This window comes from Heterocephalus glaber, unplaced genomic scaffold (genome assembly GCF_053883595.1).
Source record: "Heterocephalus glaber isolate CG9 unplaced genomic scaffold, H.glaber_assembly_v1.0 deba00001465, whole genome shotgun sequence".
Taxonomy (NCBI): Eukaryota; Metazoa; Chordata; class Mammalia; order Rodentia; family Bathyergidae; genus Heterocephalus; species Heterocephalus glaber.
Genome location: NW_028258312.1, coordinates 11,376,272 through 11,397,334, shown reverse-complemented (window position 1 = coordinate 11,397,334; position 21,063 = coordinate 11,376,272). Strand labels below are relative to the sequence as shown.

Below are 21,063 nucleotides of genomic sequence, written 5' to 3'. Positions count from 1 at the left end.
TGACAAAATGTATAGAATTGTCATCTTTAATTTAATCTTTTTGATAACTTTCTAGTTACTAAGATCTCATTCAATATTATATATTTATATATGTTATATATATATGTTTTAAGAAAAAAATAATTAGATAAAAGTAGAATTATTATGTGGATTGAATAAAATTTAAGGCCACTAGGTATAAAGTAACAAAGAAAGTAGGACCAATGCTAACAATTGCTTTTGAGTTTGTACTATTTGAAAGAGTCAGAAGTAAGTTGTTTTCACAATATACAAGAAGAATATAGAATTTGTAAGAACTTTTCTATCCGTTGTTGTTTGGTACCCACAGATTTTAGTAAAATACATATGTTAACATTAGAATGTCTTAGAAATATCTTTTAGGAAGAAATATGTCTTTTGATAAACATTTGGCAATTCTTAGATGAATGGATGAAGTAATAAATCTATGCTTTGGTAATTATTATGTGTAAAGATCCTTAAGGTCATTAACAGGATGATTGCTTGAAATTTAAAAGGGTTTATTTAAAATATAAGCTTATTAGAAATAAGCAAATGAACTTCATAATGAAATATTTACTTTTTATCCATTAGCATTTTTATGATGAAAATCTATTTGAGACATGTACCAGTCAGTTTTTGTCAGGTTATACTGTGGCACTAATCAACTCCAAATTTAGTGATAATAATATAGACTTATTTCTTATTCATGCTACTTGTCTATTGAAGGATGATATGAAATGTATCTTCACACTGTTGTTTCTTCTGTGGCCAAAGACGAAGGAAAGCCACAATGGAATTGTAAGACAAAATTAAAGTTCCTGCTTGGTAACACCACAAGTCACTAAGGTTTTATTTTGGATTGGCTAAAGCTAGACACATGGGCAAACTTGAGATTATGGGGTGGAAATTAAATTTCTCTTCTAAGAAGGAATCCTGGAGAAGAAATTTAGAAGGAAGAGAAATGGCTAATTTGAACTAATAATGCAATCATTGCATCATTGCAATTCCTAGGTGTGGATTCAGCTCAAGGTAAATATTACAGTTGTCTGTGTCAGAGGATTATCTCCAAAATTTTATCTCGTGGTCAATATCTACATTTTTCAGTTTTTTAATTGTTGGCTGGGGTTCTAGTTTGGTGTTGTATCAAAATTTTCTCTGTATTTCTTGAATTCTCAAATTGTTGAAGTCAAGGCTTTAATAAATAGAATCTCACATCAAGCTAGTGTTGCTGCAGTGGGAGAGGGGTTCTGGGGATATGGGGTGCTGAGGAGCCTGTGGGCAGAAGGGCTGCTGTGCTCATGTGAGACTGGAAAGTGCTTAGTGCAAGCCCCTATAGCTTCCGAGTTTACCTGTCACCACATGAAAATACTTCAGTGTGAATTCGTCTCTGTTACCAAATCTGAATTCTCAAAAGAGAGAGGTAGGCTATGACTGGCTAGGACTATAGAATTTGAATTTATATGGATGGGGAAGAGACGGGAAATTCACAGAATGAGGGTTGGACTGAGTCCAAAGCTATTATGCAAAGGTTAGATTTCTTATTAAAAATAAGGAAATTTAAAGTGAATTTCCTTATTTTTAAAAATCATATCCTATTGAATATGACTTAAAGAAGTTCTCAGTTAAGGTTTTTGCTATTTGATGTGGAAGTTAAAGCACATAGATACTGCTTGAAAGGCAACTAACAGGACAGTTTTGAAGCTCTTAAGTTGTTAAAGAAAAAAGTATTGTGTGTGCTCGGGTCTGTCCCACCCTCTGTTCCTGCCTTTCGTCAGAGGATCAGGTCCATGTGCCAGTTGCACAACTAGGCATCTCAGGAGACCCATGCTTCTCTGAAATTAGAGGATGGGGGAGAGGGAGATTCTAGATATTCTGTAAAAATGTATTTCAGTCCTCACTTTAAAATGCACATAAATGTAATACAATGCCAGTGTTCTTTTAAATTCTCTGAATTTAGTTGCTCCACTAAAGCATACTGAAAATATCAGTGCATTATATTTTTCTGCAATTTCTTCTTCAGAAAGTTTTTGTAATCCTAAGAATTGTAGAAAAGTGAAAACAGTGATTTCTCATACATGTATCCATTAGCTAGACCCCTTTTTTAAACCCTCATTTACTTGTGTCTTTCTACACAAATGCTCATGTCTTCCTTTGTACTCCAACATGGTTCACTCAATTAAAAGAAAATTACCTCACTCTTTTATTGCTCTTACTTTTTTTGTACTGTATTTTCCTCTTTGTTGTCACATTAAAAAATGTTCTTGTAAAAGATGCACGTAAATTAAATGTGTATGACCAAAAGGCTCTGATACCATTTCAATCACTTATGACAGCAGAAAAAACTGTCAGTGGCCTCCACACAAACTGTACTTAACATGTGTGCTGATGTTTTTTTCCCAGACCAGTTTGCTGATGCTCTTCCATTTCTTTTTATTTCCATTTCTGTAGCTGGAAAATGACTTAGAGTCAACAGCAGGTGGCATTGTTAGCAAAGGTTGTGCTTTTGGGAACTAATCAGCCTGGAGAGGAGCATCTTTCCAATCTGAGTGAGTAGAACTGTCAGTAAAGAGTCTTTAAATAAAGACTTACGCGTCTCCAATTAATTATAATTCAAGCAGTATTTTAGGAAAGAAACAGTTGAAAGTTATAAGACAAATGTATTTTAAAATATTGATTTAGACCTTGAATTTTGTTTTAATTGTGGGATCAAGCACATAACTGAGAATAGCCAATTTGTTTTGCCTTTGTTTCTTGCTTATTTTATAATCTGAAAAAAAAGTCTAAATACTTTCTGTTAGAAAGTTTAGTTTACATCCTATTAAAAATTTAAGGAAAAATATCACAGTAATATTTATTTCTATTGATGAAAAGTAATGATTTTTAAATTTTGTAGCAAACTTCAAAAAAGCTACATTAAAACAGAACTCTCATTCAATAGGGTAATAAGTTTTAGAAAGTTTAAACTGCTCTTGACCTTTAGTAAAATAATTTTTAAAATTCTCTTTTGTTATAATTTGCTCTGTGGGCCGTAATTTTCTTGTAATCCTTCTTTCATTTTAAAGAAAAGAAACCTGGAGAAAAAGGAACTTTTCTTTTCATTGAGGTATTCTATTTAATGTTCACAATTTTTGTCTCATGGAATGTTGATAAGTATGATACATCAAAAACTGCTTAAGTTGCTTGAATTGGAACAGTTCTGTCTGTGTTTGAATAACTTACATAGGATTTATTTATGTGTTCTTCTAGATAGCAGATAACAGCAGATTAGTTGATTTCTATTATCAATATAATTATTGAACTTATTAAAAACACAGAATAATTAAAATTAGAATAGAATTGAGAGATTGTGTAGTTTAATGGGATCATTGCTAAGATGAACAAACTGAAGTCCAAAAGAGATTTCCCTGAAGGAGACACATAATGGTATGAAAGGACCTTGTTACATTTGGACTTGATTCTCAGACAGGCTCAGGAATGACTCAACTGTAGATTATTATTTTACGTAATTGCACTCTCGGGACTCCTGGATTCACTAGGTTCTGTATTTTGTTATGAAGAAAATGATGGAAAAGTACTCTATCTTTTTCAAAAAAATATATTTTGGCCATTTCTCTAACTGGTTAACCTCATGCCTAGATTTGTTTGATGAGTAATTAAAATTTGGTGAGTGTGACCATGTGCAGTGTTTTACAAGAGATATTCTGTGTAGTGGCAGATATTATTGTCTCTATAGTTTATCATTGTAAGCAGAAAAAATGCTAAACATTTATAAATTACATTAAGATAAAACAGCAGATCATCAGGAAATCAGAATAGGTTAAAAGGACTCTTAAGCATAATTACAGATTTCCCAAGGGACAGCTTTATCCATGAAAAACAAACAACACAGAAAGAAACCTTGAATTTTTCTTCAAGGGTTACATTGCATTTAGAAGTGATATGGAAACAGGCCATACATTGTGTGGGGGATAAATCATCTTTTGAAATAGAAACATATTGCCTGTTCTTAATAAGCTATCAGTGGTTTATGGAAGCTATTGGTTAGGTCAAAGCAAATTCCATTTTTCGGAAATTTATGATTATTATTATTACTCCAGTACAACCTAATATTTACATACAGTTTAATAAAGTTAGGCAAATTACTTTTACTGGAAAATTCTCAGGTCAAGTGTATGGGCAAGTAGAAGTGCCTTAGAGATAGAATTTTATCAAGTTTGTCCTGTAGTAATCTGTGTTTTAAATTACAGCACAACTCATTCCAAATCGATATAATGAATTGATTTGTAAATGTTTCAGCCAGCCTACTTTCTTTGGATTTTGTCTACCGAATGTGCACTGCAGTTAAAGCATCTTTTTTCTGCATAATTATGTGTGTGTTCTTGGCTTTTCCCTGAGTTTAAACTGGGTTTAAAAGGCAGAAACATATGTGAAGGCAACATTATGCACATCCATTATTCTTAGTCTTATAAATAGTGAACGGTTCTTTTTTTTCATTTTGATGAGAAATAGGAGAGAAAACAAAATTGAATGCCTGAACTCCAGTGTCCCTTTTGGAAGATACTTTTCTGTTTTATTTCTGGGAAAAATTGAATGTAATATTTTCAAACGCCTATGTTGCCTGAATACACAGTTACATTTATTATTTTTATAGCTATGGTTATCTTTAAATTACAACATATGATAAAGAGTTAAAAAAAGAATAAGATAATAATCTGAATTTTGAGAATTCTGAAAGTCTGCTGAGTTAACATAGAAATGGAAAGAACTATCATGAAAAATAAATTCAACTAACATTTATTGAGTACATATAGTGCCTTCTGTATATCAGGCACTGGGTTAGTTACCTTTTAAATATATTTCAATTTCATAAGACACTTAGAAGGTGTTTTATTCATCATCTACATATGAGGAAGTTGGAAAGCTAAATTGTTGAATCTAGGATTAAAGCACAAGTTTCCGTAATGATATTTTAAATCTCAAAAGCATCATTTTCCTTCACCTCCTACTAGTAGTAGTACAGATATAAAAAAATGAATCAACTCAGTTTCTGGCTTCAGGAAATTTGTATGGTAATCTATTAGGACTAGCAGTCATTCAAGCAAATAGTTTACAGTAGTTACCATTTCGTAAGTTCCAATGCATGTACTTCAGTAAGAGAATTACTTCTGATAAGGGAAGCTAACTGTGGAGTCACTGAGATGTGAAAAGGTGAAGAGCTGAAGAAGTAAGAAGTAGAGTTGCATGATTCATTTCAAAGGATCTACAATTTTATGGTAAGTAGGCTAAGACTGCTGGGTTACTCTGTTGATGCAAATGGATTTAATAGTTTTATATCTTTGAAGATACACTTGAATGATTTAAAATTGTAAGTTAAAATTACTGTGAGTTTTACTCCATCAAGTATTTGCACAACTTTTGTGGGATATATTTGACAGGATATAGTTTACCAGTAGTTACTTGTAGTGCCCACTAGCAAAGCATACACAGTTTCTTGATAAGTATACACATAATTACACAATAGATTTTGCTTGTCAGTGATAATTACTGTGGAAGCATGTATTCAAGGTGAGATACTGATAGTGTTTATTTGGCAGCTTCATATCAGTTATTCAGTTTATGGAGTATGTATGAGTTTATGGAGTATATATTCAGTTTATGGAGTTTATGGAGTATATATAACGTAATACATATGTTATACTGTAAGAGAGATGGCTTTTAGGAGTTTAGATTTTTCAAAAGTATAATTGTCAATGAAGAATATTTTTGGAGCTGATAATGTTCTTAGTGTTCTTAGATCTGTAGAACCCAAGGGGTTGGTGATCTTTGTAAGTACCATTTTGTTTGCTCTAGCGCTAACTGCATTCATAGGTAGGCTACACACAATTTTACATTTAAGTTTTACTTGTAAATTGGGAATGGATGGAACCCTTAAATACTCAGAGCATCATCCTATGTAAGATCTTATTTCAACTTGATGACATTGCATTTTCTGTCTCTTCAGATATTATTCAGCTATATGGGATTTGTAGTACTGTTGCTTAAGGCTCTGTGCTCTTAATGACAGATTGCACTTTGAAACCAAAATTATTGATGTGCAGATACATGGAGAGGTTCTGAGTGCTTTTCTGATAAAATATGAATGTAATATAGTTTAGGAATTAAAAATCCAGAGAGGGCTCAGGTTGCATTTCTCTTCAAGTTAAAAGTATCTTAAGAGATGTAGCATCATCTTGGAAAGGAAAAAATTACTTGAAAATGTAACAGCTTAAACAGTAATTCTTTTGACATCTTTTCAGTTTGATCAGTTGTTTTTCTGTCACAAAGCAGGTGTCCTTTGTATTGTCAGCAGCATGAACTCAGAAACAAAGCTTGGCATTCAAACTTCTCACAGTTTTCCTAAATATTTTATAAATGTAAAGCTTTAAGTGATAAAAGGAGATTTTTCTATCAGAAAAGGGAATAAGCAATTGCTTTTATTATGGGGTCAAACCAATTAGAAAGGTAACAAGTGGTCATTAGTTTTTAAAAGATCTCTGGGTCAGTTGAATTTAATGTTTCTGTGAGAACATGAGTCAGTTAAAATATAAATTGTGTGCATGTGTGTTTAATCTTCCTATTGATCCTTAAAAAAAACCCCTCATTATTGCTGTTCTTTTGAGGATATCGTACTAGACTAGAATTCATTTTTGTGCCTTGCATAAACAGGTACAAACAGACTCTATGTTGATTTCATCATACCAGTGTCAGGAAATAAGATCTGTGATACCAATGATGGCCTTCCTGTTGAATTGTTTTGTGCCTAGGAGGCAGAATCTTAAATTCTTATTAGCTTGTTAATATGTCAGACATAATTGGAAAATATGGAGTGTTTCCTAATCATTTTGATAGTAGCTTCAACTTTATATAATTCGAATTTCTCAACAATGTGAAGAGGTGTGAGCTGCAATTAATATTTGGGATTATGCAATCACAGAGTTATAGGTGTAAAGTGTGTAAATATCATTATTCTAATGAAAATTCAAATTTACAAAATGAAACCTATGAATACTTTGAATAAATTGCTCCCAATGAAGAAAATCCTCAGTTGACCATTAGAGGGTGCAAAGGCATTGCAGAAACGAATAAACTATTCCTAGAATGAGAAATAACTGGGAGAAGTACATTTCTTCGACCATAAAATGCTTAATATTTCAGAAAATACTCAAATCTTCCAGAGCATTTCTTTGAACATGAGATGAGTATATGCCCATCTGAGTATAATCCTACTTTTCTTACTTGATTTCTTCTGAATGAACAAGTGTCACTGTGCTGGGTTTTGAAAAGCTTAAAAAGAATAAAATCAGTTACACAGTGTTGGGGAGGAAGAGCTTGCCATTACTGTTGCTGTTATTGAAACAAGTGGGATTTTCAAAGTCATAAAATACCATTTGAGAGAAACTTATATCTTAGGTTTTGTTCTTTATCTGTGAAGATGAGCATTTGATTTGGGAGAGGTAACTGAATAAGAGTTTTGGGGAAAATTTGCAAAAGACAGGCAAAAATTCTCTAAGTGTCTTATAACTAAATATAAAATGCAAGATTTTTATGTATTTGTATGTATTTGGTCTTCAAATTATTTTCTGTTTTAGATGAAGTAGTTTTGTGGAACATATTTGTAGGCTGACTCTAATTTCTTAGCTTGCTCCTTTGAAAATTTTAAGAAACAAACCTAACCGAAGCAAAATAACTAATCTAAAATTAACTGTAAATATTAATAGATTGATGAACAAAAGGAAACCACAACTTACCTGTAATAGAATACGTAATTTTTATAAGTTCATTTATGGGCTTAGTTGAGCAATTAGGTGAGATTAAATTTTTTTCTAAATAATGTTTTGTAATAAAGTGAGAGAAAATTGAGAACTATGTTTCTTATTAGTTATACGTAATACATGATAATTAGACATTTAGTTTTAAGACTGTATTTGAAAGCACATTTTTAAAATATTCTTTTTTGGTGATTTTATGATAGCTTTTAGAATAAAGTGAACATTTGAAGTGAAATCTCATAGGAGATGTTACGTCAGTTGAAACAAATTTTTTTTGTTGTTAAGATCTAAGTTGTTGTCATCTACTAAGAGATGCCCCAAAGCTCATAACATTAATTTTTCACTATCAAATCCTTGCACTATAGGAATCTTAAAAATTAACAACTTCCTTCCTTTCCGTTGACTATTCTCCAAAAGAGGTGAATTAAGGGAAGATCTATAACCAGGTTCTTTAAATTGGCAAGGACATGGGAATCAATTTCATGGACTCTGATCAACTAGATCAATGTTTAGATTATAGTCTTAGAATTCTTATAGTAGAATATTTTTGTTTAAACCCCTGCACATTTTTATTACAAAGAATCCTTGGGATGGTGAAATATATCACAAAAGTATCCATGTGTTTTAGAAATTATCAATGAGTTTTGGCTCTTACTCCAATCTTCCAGTTTCTAGTTGAGTTAGAGAAAGTTGGTTAACTTAGAGCAGAAAATGAGCACTCTTGCTAAACTCTCAAAAATATATTTTAGCAATGATTGGGAAGATCTACTAAGATTAATACTGATCTCTAGAATTAAAAAGATAACATAAACCTCAGCCCTATAAAATAACTGTGATTATGGATGTAGACAATTCTATTTTGAAATATAAAATAAAGATATATTAATCCTGATTTCATGCTTGAAGGAACAAAAGGCTTGAGTATATTGTGAACAGTAGTAAGTAGTCATCTTTTTAAAAAGTCAGAAGAAATCAACATTTTAGCTGTAGTCCTTTCACTCAACATTCAGTTACTATACTCTAGGGATTGATCAGCCTGATGCTATTGTAAGATCAATCAATTCTTAGTGCATGGAATTTTAAGGAGGTGAATTTGCTTCTTTCTTAGATTCTATGTCTACTCAGAAGACATTAGGTATCACCTACTATTTCTAATAAACATTCCATTTGCCCTGAAGTAATTTTTGTACAGATTCAGATATAGTTGCCTTATTAAAGGTAGTTATATTTTGTAATTTAGAGCTATGGACCTTTCATAGCTCATTATACTACATTAGCAATTTCTATCATAGTAGTGAAGTAATTTTATACCTCAAGTGAAGTTTGTGCTGTTTTGACATCTAATATCAGGGTAGTAAGAGAGTTATATTTCAAAAAGATAAAAATGCCACAACTGGAAATACTGTTGGTGTTTAAAAGAAGTTGTATTGTGTGTACCAACTGTTGTTTTCCTCATTTATAAGGCAGTAGGGACAGCCGAAGGTTAATCAATTAATTTAATTCATTCTGCAACCTGTCCTAAAGACTCCATGCCATCTTTCTTTTTTTTTTTTCCCCATTAACTTTATTGATACATTTTAGGTATACAATACAGTTACATTCATCATTGGGATCTTGTGCCATCTTGTACCATTACATGAGTCTCTTGGTTCTTTTTTTTTTTCTTTTTTGGTACCGGGGATCAAACTCGGGTCCTTGCGCTTGCGCAGCAGGCGGCGAAACCACTGAGCTAAATCCCTGGCCCTTGGTTCTTATTTTTTTTTCCCCTTCTCTTGCCCTCTCTTCACCCCCTCCACCCTTCCCTATTTGCAAAGACCTTGTTTCCATTTTTTTCCTCTTCTCATATTTTTTCCTTTCCCTTTTTTCCCTTCCCCTACCCCTCCCAATTCCCCTGCTCTTTTAGACCTTTTCTTCCTGTTACACAATATCAGTTATACATTTTTTAAATTACAATATTAAGATCTAGGAGACATTACCACAGATTTTACAGAATTTTAAAGGATATAGAAAGCATATTACAAAAATCTTTTTTGAAATAAATTTGACAACTTCTAAGAAGTAACTTAGAAGACAAATTAATGAAACTAACTCTGGAGGAAATATAAAATTTGAATAGCACCTATTAAAGAAAGTATATTCCTAGCTTGAAAACCTACCTATATGACAACAGCAGGCTCATACACATTTTAACTGATAAATTATATCAAACAATTAAAGCAGAAAAAAGAAGGAACACTTCTCCCCTCATTTTAGGAACTCAACATTGTGCTAATCCTAAAACTGGATAAAGATAATAGAAGAAAAAGGTATGAACATAGATAGAAATTGGTTTAACAAAACAAACTCTTAGAAGTCAGATCTGGCAGGATGTAGAAAGTGGTTTTGTTATAGGGATGGCAGTGTTGGTTCGGCATTGGAAGATCCACCCCCAAAAGTAATCATTTTAACAGAGGAAAGGAGAAAGCCATATGATCCTGTCACTAGTTGGAGAAAGAGTATTGGACTTAATTCTACAGCTGTTCATGGTAAAAGCTATCAGGAGACTAGGAGTAGAACAGAACCTTCTCAACAGATCAAAGACATGTACTCAATACTTTCAACAAAAACTCCTTCTATGAATGGAGACGATACAATGCTTTCTCCCTAAAGTGGGGAACAAGGGCATATATGCCTACTCTTCATCTGTCCATTAGACTTTGAAACATAGGTCTAAACCAAAATAGTCTGGCAATAAAATGACACAACTAGGATAGGATTGGCAAGGCAGAAGCAAAATCTTTTTATGTAGATGAAATGATCATCTACAGAGAAAATACTAAGAAATCTCTAGGAGCCCCTAGAACTTGTAGTTGAATTTAGCAGGATTAGAAAACACAAGGTATATATAAAAATTCAGGTCTGTGTATACTTGCTATAAATGAAGAATTGGATATTGAAATTTTAAAGTTATGTAGGAGTACAAAGGACCCAGAAAAGCCAAAAACAAAAACAGTGTTGGAAGACGTTTAGCACCCAATTTTAAGACTTCTTCCAAAGCTACAGTAATCAAGGCATTGTTGGTGTAAGGAAAGACGTATAGATCATTTGAATAAAACAGAGAATCTAGAAATAGAACCACACATATATGGTCCACTGAGTTTTGAAAGATTATTTAACATTAGCATTTTATGGAATATAAACTCGATTCAAGAGCCGAGGAAGAGATAGTGTCTTCAGCAAATGGCACTAGAACACCTGGTATCCATATATAAAAAATTAACCTCAACCCTTTTTGTCCATACATGAAAATAACTTGAAGGGATCTATGAACCTAAATAAGAAAGCCTAAAAGTATAAAACTTTAAGGAGAAATTATAAGGGAAAATATTTATGAATTCAAGGTAGGCAAGAACTACCTAGGATACAAAAAACATGACGTATAAAAGAAAAAAATTAATAAATGAGATTCCATCAAAATTTAGAACTTTAAATGACATCATTAAAATGAAAAGTAGTCCTTAAACAGACCATATTTACAATGCCTATAACCTATGAGCGGAATATATAAAGAATTCTTAGAGTTCATTAATAGATAACCCAATTAAAAAGTAGACATAAGAAGATGATAAATAGGCAGTATAGCACAAGGAATGGTGTGCAATTCTAGAATCAGAAAAATACTAATCAGTACAATAATAAGATTGAATTATACACTCATTAGGGAGATGAAGTCAAAAGTTTTAAAAGCCTTGTCATGACTTTTTCTTTTTGTTGGATTCTGCCCCTTTGCGTTTCAGTTGTGATGCCCAGTGGATTCATTCTGCTGGGTTTCCTGGGATTGTGATCCTCATTGTCTTTTCCTAGGGTATTGTCTAAAATTTTTTGGAGTGCTGGTTTGGTATTCCTGAAGTTCCTGAGGTGCTCTTTATCATGAAAGTATCTTATTTCTCCATCAATTTTGAAAGATAGTTTTGCAGGGTACATCAGTCTGGGTTGGAGGCTGTTTTCCTTTAGGGCTTGAAATACATCACTCCAAGCTCTTCTTGCCTTGAGGGTTTGCATTGAGAAGTCTGCTGTGATTCTGATGGGCTTTCCTTTGTATGTGATTTGTTTCTTTTCTCTCACTGCTTGTAGAATTTTGTTCTTCTGTTGGATTTCTGGAATCCTAACTATTATATGCCTATGTGTAGATTTTGTTTGATTAAGGTTAGCTGGAGTCCTATATGCCTCACTTATCTGTATGTCAAGTTCTTTTTCCCTCCTTGGGAAGTTTTCTGCCATCACTTCTGTGAAGAGTTTTTTTTTATGTCATCTGCACTCTCTCCTCTTTCTTCATTGACTCCAGTCAGTCTTATGTCATTCTTCTTTGCATTGTCTAGCAGCTGGTGGATTGATTTCTCATGTTCCTTTACAATTTTAAAGCAATTTTTCTTTTCCTCCTCACTAATTGCAATCTTGTCTTCTATATGTGAAATTCTATTCTCTTATTGGTTCATTGTGCTGCGCAGACTTTCGATGGAGTTTTTAATCTCTTGGAAATCTGTTTGTATCTGTTTTATGGATTATATTTCTTTCCTATGTTGGGATTCCATCATGTTCCTCAGATCCTCTATTTTTTTTATCTGTGTCCTCTCTAGATTTATTAATCATGTCTTGCACCATGAGCAAAATCTTTGCAGTTATCTGAGTAATTATTTCTGATTTCATTTTTCCCAGATCCTCTTTTGTTGCCAGTTCGGAGAGTCCAGGTGGTTGAGTATCAGAGTGTTCCATCTTGTTTCCCTTTGGGGTTGCTGTAGGTAATCTGGAAGTCTATTTTTGAGGCTTGTTTATGTGTCTTCTCATTTCCACGGGGTGGGGGTGGGGTGCTTCTAGCGCCCACACGGCTCACCTTCTGTGCCCTAGGAGCTTGGAATGGCACCAGGGGAGCTTCCTTCTGGGTGCTGGGACCAGCTGAGCTTCACTGCCCATCTTTCAAACTACTCAGATTGATATTTATCTTCTTTAAAGGTCTCATCTATAAGCTACCTTAGTGACCCATCATAGTGTTGAACAACCTCACACTTGTATACAAGAAGAAATGGAGAAAACTCTAGTTTGACATAAACTAATCACTTGTGATGAGTCACTGTAGAATGAGGGGTGACTTCACACTTCTGTTCCCTTATGGACAAGATGAATAGCCTTTGTTTTTCCCTTTTTGTTACCCTTGAAACACTCATAATTTTGTTAATGTTAAATTAAAGAGATAAGGAATAGCTTCAAGTAGTTTGTATAATTTGGGGAAAATGAGAAAATGAGTAAAACTCTTACAAATTCTCCCTCCCTTTAAAATTTCACAGCTGTCTTTCCAACTTTCCTCTGGCCACATCTATTTCTCTCAGCTCATTTTCCCCTAGACTGCTGTCAGTGAACAGGAGCTTTGGTCCTGACAAGTCATGGCACCCAGAGGCAGATCTCTCCAGGCTCTGTGACAGGAGACAATTGAAGGAGGACCCAAAGGAGGAGGGGGAGAATAAGGGGGCGGGGAGGAAGTGATGCCTGATTGAAGTGAGTAATGCTGCGCTTCCCCACAGGCCGAAGTTCTGGAGACTCATCTCAGCCCTAGCAGAAGTTGATGATGCTCCAGGGGTGAGTGGATGGCAGGCAGGTGGGGAGGGGGAAAAATTCCCAAAGTGCACTGAAAATACATTATGACTCTCTGTATAATATTAAGGCTGCGCTCTGATCTCTAGAATTAAAGGAGAAGATAACACAAATCTCAACTGTATACTGTACAGCCATTACAGTTGCTGCTGTTGAAATATCTACGGGTTGTTTTTTGTTTTTAAGTCATACACTACCATTTTAGAGAAATTTAGATCATAAATTTTACTTTTTTTACATGTAAAGATGGACAGTTGATTGGGGAGAGGGATTTGATTCCTACAAGTGGCTGGGAGAACCTATGGCCTCCTGGCCACACAAACCACCTTATGGAAATTTGAGGAAGATAAGATGTATAAAGCAACTGAAACAGGAATTATATTTGAATAAAATGATAATTTTGGAATAATCTCTCTGGAGATGTTCTATTCAAGAGTTTTGTGAATATGATGCTATTTTAATGAAACCAGCATGAGAAATGTATGATATTACTATGGAATCAAGCTGTGATAATGTTTCCATTGCATATTACATCAGGGTTCTCTCATCTGCTTGGATTCCAGATGAAACTTAAGGTGTTAACTACAGACTATAAATTCCAAAATTATTTGGATCTTCGTTACTGTATTCTCTTCTGATGTGATACACTTCAAATTAGACTTTTGGAACATTCTTACTGCTAGGATTCAGATTACATTGAAGAGAATTGGAGAATAAAACTTGTTTTAGATACAGCTTTTAGGGGAGCAGGGAGAGAAACAGCCTCTATTGATACTGGATTTCCTTTGAAAGAAAGAACTTTATTTCAAAATTTTAAATATTTAAATTATTCAAAGCAACTCTGGCTGCTTTTAAATTGCAAATATTGTTATGCAAGTATAACTGTGTACTTAAGATTGTATGGTCTTAAATTTATGTTACAAAATAATGTAGTTCTTATGGCAAGGGATGTGGTTGAAAACATGATTCTAAAATGTAAAAAAACAGTATGACTGTATTACTTTCTTTTTGGGAAACATATTATTACACTTTCTAGGTATTTTAATAAACTCTTGATGCCACTGACCCAGCTTGGTGGCTTCAGAAAATATCCATCTCTCAAAATCTATACTTAGGAGTTTGGCCTGTTTCCTACTACACCACCAAAATTTTAGAAATCATTTATAGACACTTTCCCCTCCCTCTTTAGCCATGTCCAAATAATTAGCAGTTCTCATACCAACTGCAAAATATCATTGTACTCTGCTCTTTCTATCAATATCTGCCTTAGTCCACCCATCATCATCCCTTGCCATAGTGATTGCAGGTCTCTAAGTGAACCCTGCTTCCACTCTAGCTGGGTTCTGATTCATTTTATTCACAGTGACCATTGTTTAAATTAAAAGGTTTATTTTAAAGCAGTTTTAGATTTATAGAAAAATTGAGGAGAAAATACAAAGTTCTCATTTACCTCCCCAAGCCCCAATTTCCTGTCTTAGTAATTGCTTACATTAGTGTGGTACATTTGTATAATTAATAAACCGATATGGATACCGAAATCCATGTTGACATCAGGGTTCACTCTATGTTGGACATCCTATGATTTTTGACAAGTTTATAATGACATGTACCCACCATTGGAGTGTAATTTTAATGCCCCCGAATTTGCCTGTATTTTACTATTCATCCCTTGTTACCTTCTGAATACTTGCAATGATTTTTTTTGTTTACTTTTCTGCTAATTTTACATCTTACAGACTATCATACATTTGGGTTATTTAGCATGCAAACTTTGCATTAGTTTTTTTTAACTTGGCATTGTGAATTTAAGTTTCTTCCATGTCTTTTGTGTGACTTATGTTGCTGAATAATGTTCCATTGTATGGATATTCCATAATTTCTTGATCTCTTCATGTATTGGATACACAATCTTGGTTGATTCCAACTTTTGGCGATTATGAATAAAGATGATATAAACATTTGTGTGCAGATTTCTGTGTGAACATACATTTTCAACCTCTGTGGACAAATATTAAGGATGCTATTATTGCTTCCTTTGGGAATGAATATTTAGTTTTATTTAAAAAACTGTCAAACTTCCTTCCAATGTGGCCATACCATTTTGCATTCCCATGAACAATGAATGAAAATTCTTGTTTCACACCCAGGCCAGCACTTACTGGAATTTTAACTACTCCAGAAGATGTATAGCAGCTATCCATTGTTGTTTGTTTGTTTGAGACAGGGTCTCACCATGTAGTTCAGATTGGCCTTGAACTCACCATGTTTCCCAGACTGTCCTTCAATTCACAGCAATCCTCCTGCCTCAGCCTCCCAAGTGCTGGGATTACCATCCCATTATTGTTTTAATGTGGTATTCCTAATTACATATGATCTTGAATATCATTTCATGTTTTTCACGACCTGTATGTCTGGTTTGGTAGGATACAGATCTTTTGTCCATTTCAAAATTGAATTTTAAGAATCCTTTTTATTTTGTATTTTTGTTCATTATAATTTTTGTTTTTGAGAGTTCTTCGTATTTTGGTTACCAGTCTTTTCTCAAATATGTGTTTTACAAAGATTTTTTTCCCAGTGTGTGACTTGTTTTCCCATTCTCAATATTATATATATAAATTTTCATTTGCCAGGAAGTCCAGTTTCTCAGTTTTTTCTTATATGGATCATGGTTTTGTGTTGTATCCAAGAAATCGTTATCAAATCCAAGTTCACCTAAATTTTCTTGTACGTCATCTTTTAGGAGTTATATTGCTTTGCATTTTGTTTAGGTCTTTGTTTAGAGTTAGGTTTTGGGAAGGATATAAAGTCTGTGTGTAGAATCAATCTTTTTTTTTTGTATTTTTCAATTGACAAATACATGTTCAATAGTTCTGTTACCATTTGTAGAAAACACTATGCTCTCTTATTTGAATGGCCCGTGATCCTTTAGTGAAGATAAGTTGACTGTATTTATGTGGTCTTATTTCTAGGTGCCTCATTCTGTTCCATTTTTCTATTGGTCTATTCTTCATCAGTATCACATTGTCTTAATTACTGTAATTTCATCATAAGTCTTGAAGTCAGGGAGTGTCAGGTCTTAATATTTCTGTAATATTTTGTTGGGTATTCTGTGTCTTTTCTTTTTCATACATGTTTTAGAATAAGTCTGTAAATATATACAAAATAACTTGCTAAGATTGTGATTGCATTGAATCTGTAGTTTCAATTTGCTTTGAACTAATCTTCACAATATTGAGCTGTCCTATCCATGAACATGGAATGTGTCTCATTTATTAGTTCAGTTTCCTTCACATTATTTTTACACAAATTTTGTTAGGATTATTCAAGCTATTCATTTTGTTGCTAATACAAATTCTATTGGCTTGTTGTTTTTATTCCTTATTATATCTTTCTCTAACTTTGTTTTTAGGGTAAAAATGCCAGTCTCATAGAAGTAGCAAGTCTACCTCTGTTTTTATTTTCTCTAGGAGTTTATAGAGAATTGATATAATTTCTTTCTTAAATGTTGGATAGAATTCACTAGTGAACCTCTTTACCTAGCACTTTATGTTTTGGGTGGTTATTAATTATTAAAGCATTATCCCATAGCATCTTTATTCAGATCATGCAACCTTTCCACTTAAGACTCTTTGATGATTTCTCCACTGTTGACAAAACTTAACGCTTTTCCTACTTAGAAAACTCCTATAGTAAAAACAAAACAAAAACAAATTACTTTTTTTCCTTGCTCTCATTAACTACTCAGGAAAACACTTCAGATTCCAGATATGTAGTTATTTCCTCCCACACAACAAACAGTTCTGTGAGACATTCCAACTGGGTAGACTCAATTAGGAGAAATTTTGGAAATAGCATTGGATCTCCTAAGTTAAGGGCTCAATTCCAGAATTCTACCCCAACTTCGGATATCAATTGCAAGTCCCAGGTTATGGCTTGTTCTTCTGTCCCATCAGCTATTCAGGGTTCCCATGGCCCTCCTCCTGGAGTTAAATTACTGTTAGAACAGCTGGCATAACTCAGGGCAACACTTTACTTAGTTGGTTCATTTCTAATAAAGATACAATGTAATATATCTAATAAAGATACAATGTATATAAGGATACAAACGCAGGGCCATAGCTTTCATACTCTGTGCTCCAGCACCTCCACGTACTCAGCCGTCCATAAACTCCCCAAATCCTATCCTTTTGGGTAGGTTTTTATGGACGTTTCAGTACATAGGCATGATTGATTATATTATTAGCTATTGGTAATTAGCTCTACCTTCAGCCTCGTTTTTTTCCCTGGATATTAGTAGTTAAAAGTTCCAATCTTCTACTTACATTGTTGGTTCCTCTCTTGAAGCTATTCTGGAGCTTTCTGAGAATTACCTCATTAGAACAGAACATGTTCCTATCACTCTAGAGATGCCAAGGGATTTATGATTTGTGTCAGATACCCCAATTAGGAAAGTACAAAGGTTTAGGAGCCCTGTGTCAGTAATTGGTGTCAAAGATCAAATATCAGATAAAGAGTTTCTCCTACTACCCCTATGTCTCAGGAAATTACAAAGGATTTAGACATTCTATGTCAGGAAATGTGATTTGAAAGTATATCTATATAATATATATTTCTTATTATATGACACCATCACAATTACCCACTAAATAAGAATGCTTTTTCCCTTCATGTGCTGCCCCACATGTGTAGTTATCTTTTAGAACTTCATCTGTGGTGTGCTCTGTGCCTTCTTGTTTTTGAACTGTAGTCTATCTCCAGGGTCTTTTATGATATATTAATAGTATTAATAGTTGATAGTATTTTCTAACTTTGCCCCATGATGGCATATGTAGCTACTGATAATATTTATGCAATACCTATTTTCCATTAACTATTATGTCAGTTATGAAACTAGTTTAGCACGTAGAATATCCTCAATAAATAGTTGATGAGACTGTGCTACTGAAGGACTCACTCCCATTGTCTTTGAAAATCATCTTGCTTAGTGTTTATTCTTGTGCTGCTCACAATTCCCAAACTGCTTTCCTCTGTGCCTCACAACCTCAGGCTAGCCATGCTCATCCACACCAGCCCCCTGGCTTCTTGTTCCCCAATTTGGATTTGTGTCACTTTCCAGTCCTAATCCAGAAGTGAAAATATATTTGTCAGTGTTTCCTTCTTTATCTGTTTATACATTGGGATTTTGAGCTCCTAAGCAGCAGAGAGATTGTGGTTTCTTTACTTATTCACAGAAGGTGGCATAAAGTTGGTGCTCTGTTAATGTCAAATGAATGAATATTCCTCATTTCAATTGTGATTTACTCTTTTACTGTTTAAATAGTAAATGAGGATGATATATGAATTCTTGTTACCTTTTAAGCCAATTTCATATATTTAAAATATATTTATATATTATAAACAATATGAGAATGAATTTATTTTACTTTATAAACTCCTAGAGAAGTGGTGTTTTGTTCTTTCTTTTTCCAGTTGAAAGCATTTTGAGAATTTGAAGGAAGCCAAGCATCTTGGCCCCATAATGACCGTTGCCTACCTTATCATATACTTTCACATGTAATTTCACTAGCTTCATGCACACCCTCAAGACATGCTAAAAACCTCTGTTCCTCTATAGTTCTTTATACTGTATGGAATAGAAGACTTTAAATTTTAAATGAATTTATGTTGAAAAACTAAGAGCTTTTGCTTTCCTGTGTGAGGGAAATAAAAATAGTAGAAAAAGAACTTCATTTTTGTAAAGGAACGGAGTGCACTTTTAGAACAAATTTGATGAACATATCTTTCTTTCCTAGTTAGATTTTTCTACCAGAGGTTTGAATTTTAAGATTTCCCAAACACTCATAGGTCTTAAAAAGTTGTTCACATTTGTGTCAGCAAAAGCTGTTTCCATCTGGGCTGTTTCTCATTTGCAATTGTTTCTCTTTTTTACTTTTAATATCCCAATTCCCTTAAATCATTTTTTCTTATAAATCATTCCTACTCCAAATAAGAGATTACCTTTAAAAAGAATAATGTTTACTACTAAGATACCTGAGTTTATGGGGTAATATGACTGTAGACGTCAGAAAACCCTTACATGATAACATTAATTTCCATTGGCCCTTCCCTTCTCCCCACCATGACCCCAACAGCTGAGATAGCAACTTGGTAAATTCCTAAAGTACCCCTCACCTCCTACAGTCCTGACCCATTCTGAAATCTGTGAAGTAGGCCTCAGATGTCCATAGACGCCTGCATTTCTCAATTATGACTCCAAGATGTACTTGAAGGAAGCCCAGAGAGTTCTTGATCCTTGCCAGTAAGACAGTCTCTCTTCATTTACCTCATTACTACAACTATCCCAAGAGCGAAATCATCAGGAAATCCTGTATTTGTAACTGCTTACCCTACTTAGAAAGTGTCGGGACAAATTCCACCATACTTTATACCCTTCTTTATCTAAGTCACCTTCAGAATTCCAGGAACCTCAAATCATAAATTATGACCCAGACTCCATAAGCCTTAAATATATGCGTCCAATATAACCACTTCACTTACTTTTAACCCACACCCCAAACTCTTTCACTATCCCCTTACAGTTTGTCATCAAAATAGGAATGAGCTGATGTCTTCAGTTTTCTACTCATCATTGCCTTCACCTTTTTGTTTAACTAAAACCTGGCCATTCTTGAGGATAGTAATTGCTTTTTAGCTTTCTGGACTCCTGCCTGTTTTTATGTGTCCTTTTTCTGTTTCATTGTTCCTTCCAGACCACTGTATCTCTTTGTCCCACAACAAACAAATAAACAAATAAACAAAAATCCAAGATCCTCTAAAGCATATCCCTCTTGGGAATCTACCGCCCTCATTAATTGAAGATCTGACCATATAGATTGCCATCTTCCTTCCTGGAGACTTCAATATTTAGGTCACTGAGCTGCTGAAACTTACTTTTCCTGACCATACTTTAACCTGTGTCATACCCTAGGCTTTGTTTTACCAATAATCGTACCTCTTTCAAAATACTACCTTCAAAATATCTCTCTTTAACCAACTGGTAATTTTGTATTGTGGATGTAACAAACTTAGTGAATTAGCATGATTTAAAAAAATTTTAGTCCTATGCATAAGCCATTAAAAATGAGATTTTCAAGGCATAAACAGATCTATCTTTTTCTAGGGGACTATTATTTTTTTAGCTTTCCTAACTCGTAGAGGCCTCCTGCTTTCCTTAGCTTACTTCTTCACTTCAAAATCAGGGGCACAGCATCTGAAATTGTCTCTGACTTTGACCTTTTTTTTAACCATCTCATTTACTTTCTCTTTATAATTCCATCATCTTCATCTTAAAAGGGCTTTTGTAATTATAGAAGGCTCACCCAGATGACCAAGGAAGAGCTCTCCATTTTGAGATCCTTTATCACATATATAATGTCCCTTTTGTTTTGTATGTTAACATATTCACAGTTTCGAGGCATTAAGATATGGACATCTTAGGTAGGCCATTATTTTGTTCTCCTAACCGAACATCTCTCTAGCTTTTTTTTGAGACAGGATCTCACTATGTAATTCAAACTGGCCGTGAACTCACTATGTAGCCCAGGCAGGCCTTGAACTCATGGAGATCCTCTTGCCTCAGCCCCCTGTTGTA

The 21,063-nt window shown here is 33.9% G+C and overlaps 1 protein-coding gene across 3 annotated transcripts in view; it reads left to right on the top strand.

Annotated features, from left to right (window-relative positions):
- Positions 1-21,063, top strand: part of LOC110348520 (uncharacterized) — a 303,860-nt gene that overhangs the window by 18,192 nt on the left and 264,605 nt on the right. For all 3 annotated transcript variants that reach the window (XM_087180890.1, XM_087180888.1, XM_087180889.1), the window contains exon 2: positions 2,449-2,546. In XM_087180890.1, coding sequence (XP_087037016.1) covers positions 2,449-2,459 — 11 coding nt within the window. In that variant the 3' untranslated portion in view covers positions 2,460-2,546. The remainder of the gene's footprint in view (positions 1-2,448; positions 2,547-21,063) is intronic.